This window comes from Sitodiplosis mosellana, unplaced genomic scaffold, assembly GCF_009176505.1.
Source record: "Sitodiplosis mosellana isolate CC-2019 unplaced genomic scaffold, AAFC_SMos_1.0 Smas_scaffold_2895, whole genome shotgun sequence".
NCBI classification, from domain to species: Eukaryota; Metazoa; Arthropoda; class Insecta; order Diptera; family Cecidomyiidae; genus Sitodiplosis; species Sitodiplosis mosellana.
The window spans coordinates 1-1,943 of NW_022598137.1; the positions used below are offsets into that span (position 1 = coordinate 1).

Below are 1,943 nucleotides of genomic sequence, written 5' to 3' on the forward strand. Positions count from 1 at the left end.
TGATTTTCTGATTCCAGTCGACTTTTGATTGGGTTTTTCAATGCGAAATAACTTGTAATTATTTCACAACAATAAAGTATAATAGCGTTGAATCCAAATACACTTGTAAATTAAAAGTTGCTACGCCAGAAGTAGCGTGGCTGTGAAACGTGTTTTCGCCTTAAATGTCACCGTAGAAAAGAATGTCCATTCACACAATCAGCGACGAAGCGGAGAATATACTATCGCGTGCGATTGTGTGAGTGCAAATGGATTTGTGAGCTTGTATGAGAAGTGTTCGCTCAAACGTCACTTGTCAACATTTCTGCGTGGCGATTGAAGTGTCAATGATTTTGATTCAACTCATTGGGACATCACTAGATGTAGACATGAATGAAATAACGCAATTTCAAATTGGTTTTACAAACTGTTTATTGAAGGCAAAATGATCCATTTATTTGCTACGAATTGAAATGTTCGGAGAATGAGATTTTAATAGATTTGTCCAAGATACTGAAATGTAATAGAATTCAATAGTATTGTTGTAAGATTGTATAAATAAAAAAACTAAATCTAAATTGATTTATCGACCATACGATATTGACTGTGCTTGACATAGGTATTTTTAGAATATTGGAATTTTCTCGATATGATTTTCTTTTGCTCATTCAATGAAGTTGATTCGATTACAAATAAAGGTTGTCTGACTCTCCTGGTAATATCAGTGCAATCGAATCGTGACGTTCAGTATTGCTTGCGATGAATGTTTTTCATGTGCCTGTTCAAATTCGATTTCTGTGTAAATGTTGTGCAGCACAGGTTGCAGCGGAATGGTCTCTCGCCTGAATGTGTGTGCATGTGACCTTTCAATTTGTACTTGTATGAACCGTAGAGCTTCTTGTACAAGTAACACTCGTAGTAGCGTCCATCGCAGTTTCGCTGGTGTGCCGTCCGTTTTTCGTTCTTCAGAAAACCGCGGTGACAAATCAAACACTTGAATGGAAGCTTTGTTGTGAGTGTGATCATGTGCGCCTTGAGCTCATAGTTTTGAGAGAATTTTCTTGGGCATTCTTTACATTCGAACGGTTTGTCTCCACTGTGTACCCGCATGTGGATCACCAGGTGTGCTTTCTTCGATCCAAATGATTCCTTGCACAAATGACATTCGTAGCGAAGAATTTTGCAGTTCAATTCGTGTTCTGTCTTCTCCTCCTTTCCATCGAATCCTTGCAAGCAATCCGAGCAATGGAACAGAAACTCTTCGACGTGAGCTTTTATGTGACTACGAAGATTTTGTTTGGTTGTGAAATGTTTCGGGCAAACGTTGCATCCGTGGGGCTTCTCACCAGTGTGTTTCAACAAGTGCTGATTCAAATGACCTTTATTATTGGTCGAATATTCACAAACGTCGCATTTATGCTTTTTTAACACATTTTTCGGGACAGAAACTTTGCCACACGATTTCTTGTTCTTGGCACCGTGGCCACTTCCTGGCTGCGTGGAAACGTTTTCATCTGGTCGTGATGGCCGCTGAAGATCATGCTGATTTGCCATCGCATCACCGCCTAATTCATCGTTCGTCTTCGATTCCTTTTCCTTCTTTACTTCGGTTTCTTCTTTCACCTCAATTTTAGCATCGTCCCAATCAAGACTGTCAAAGTCGTATTTGCCGTTCGGTTGGTCGACACCAAATGAAGGTACAACGACACGGTTATTCCTTGTCGGAACGGGAACATCGACCAATTCACCGACTGATTGTGGTTCTTCCTTGATGCGACGCTCCTCTTTAACCTCAACTGGATTTTCCAACTGATTGTCAGCTTCGACCACTGCTAATTCTGATCAAGTCGATTCGAATGGGGAATAAGAACGATGGCTTGGGTTCAATGGTGCTTCAGTAGCTCGCCTGGATTTCATTGGATAAAAAGTCAGATTTCAATCATAAAACAAAGGAACAATCTTCT

At 40.2% G+C, this 1,943-nt stretch overlaps 1 protein-coding gene across 1 annotated transcript; it reads right to left on the reverse strand.

Annotated features, from left to right (window-relative positions):
- Nucleotides 1-1,083: 1,083 nt before the first annotated feature.
- Nucleotides 1,084-1,817, reverse strand: LOC129571577 (zinc finger protein 1 homolog; the record flags this gene model as incomplete). Its single annotated transcript, XM_055451387.1, has 1 exon — nucleotides 1,084-1,817. A coding segment is annotated over one exon (734 nt), but the record flags the coding sequence as incomplete, so codon positions are not given.
- Between the last annotated feature and the right edge of the window lie 126 nt (nucleotides 1,818-1,943).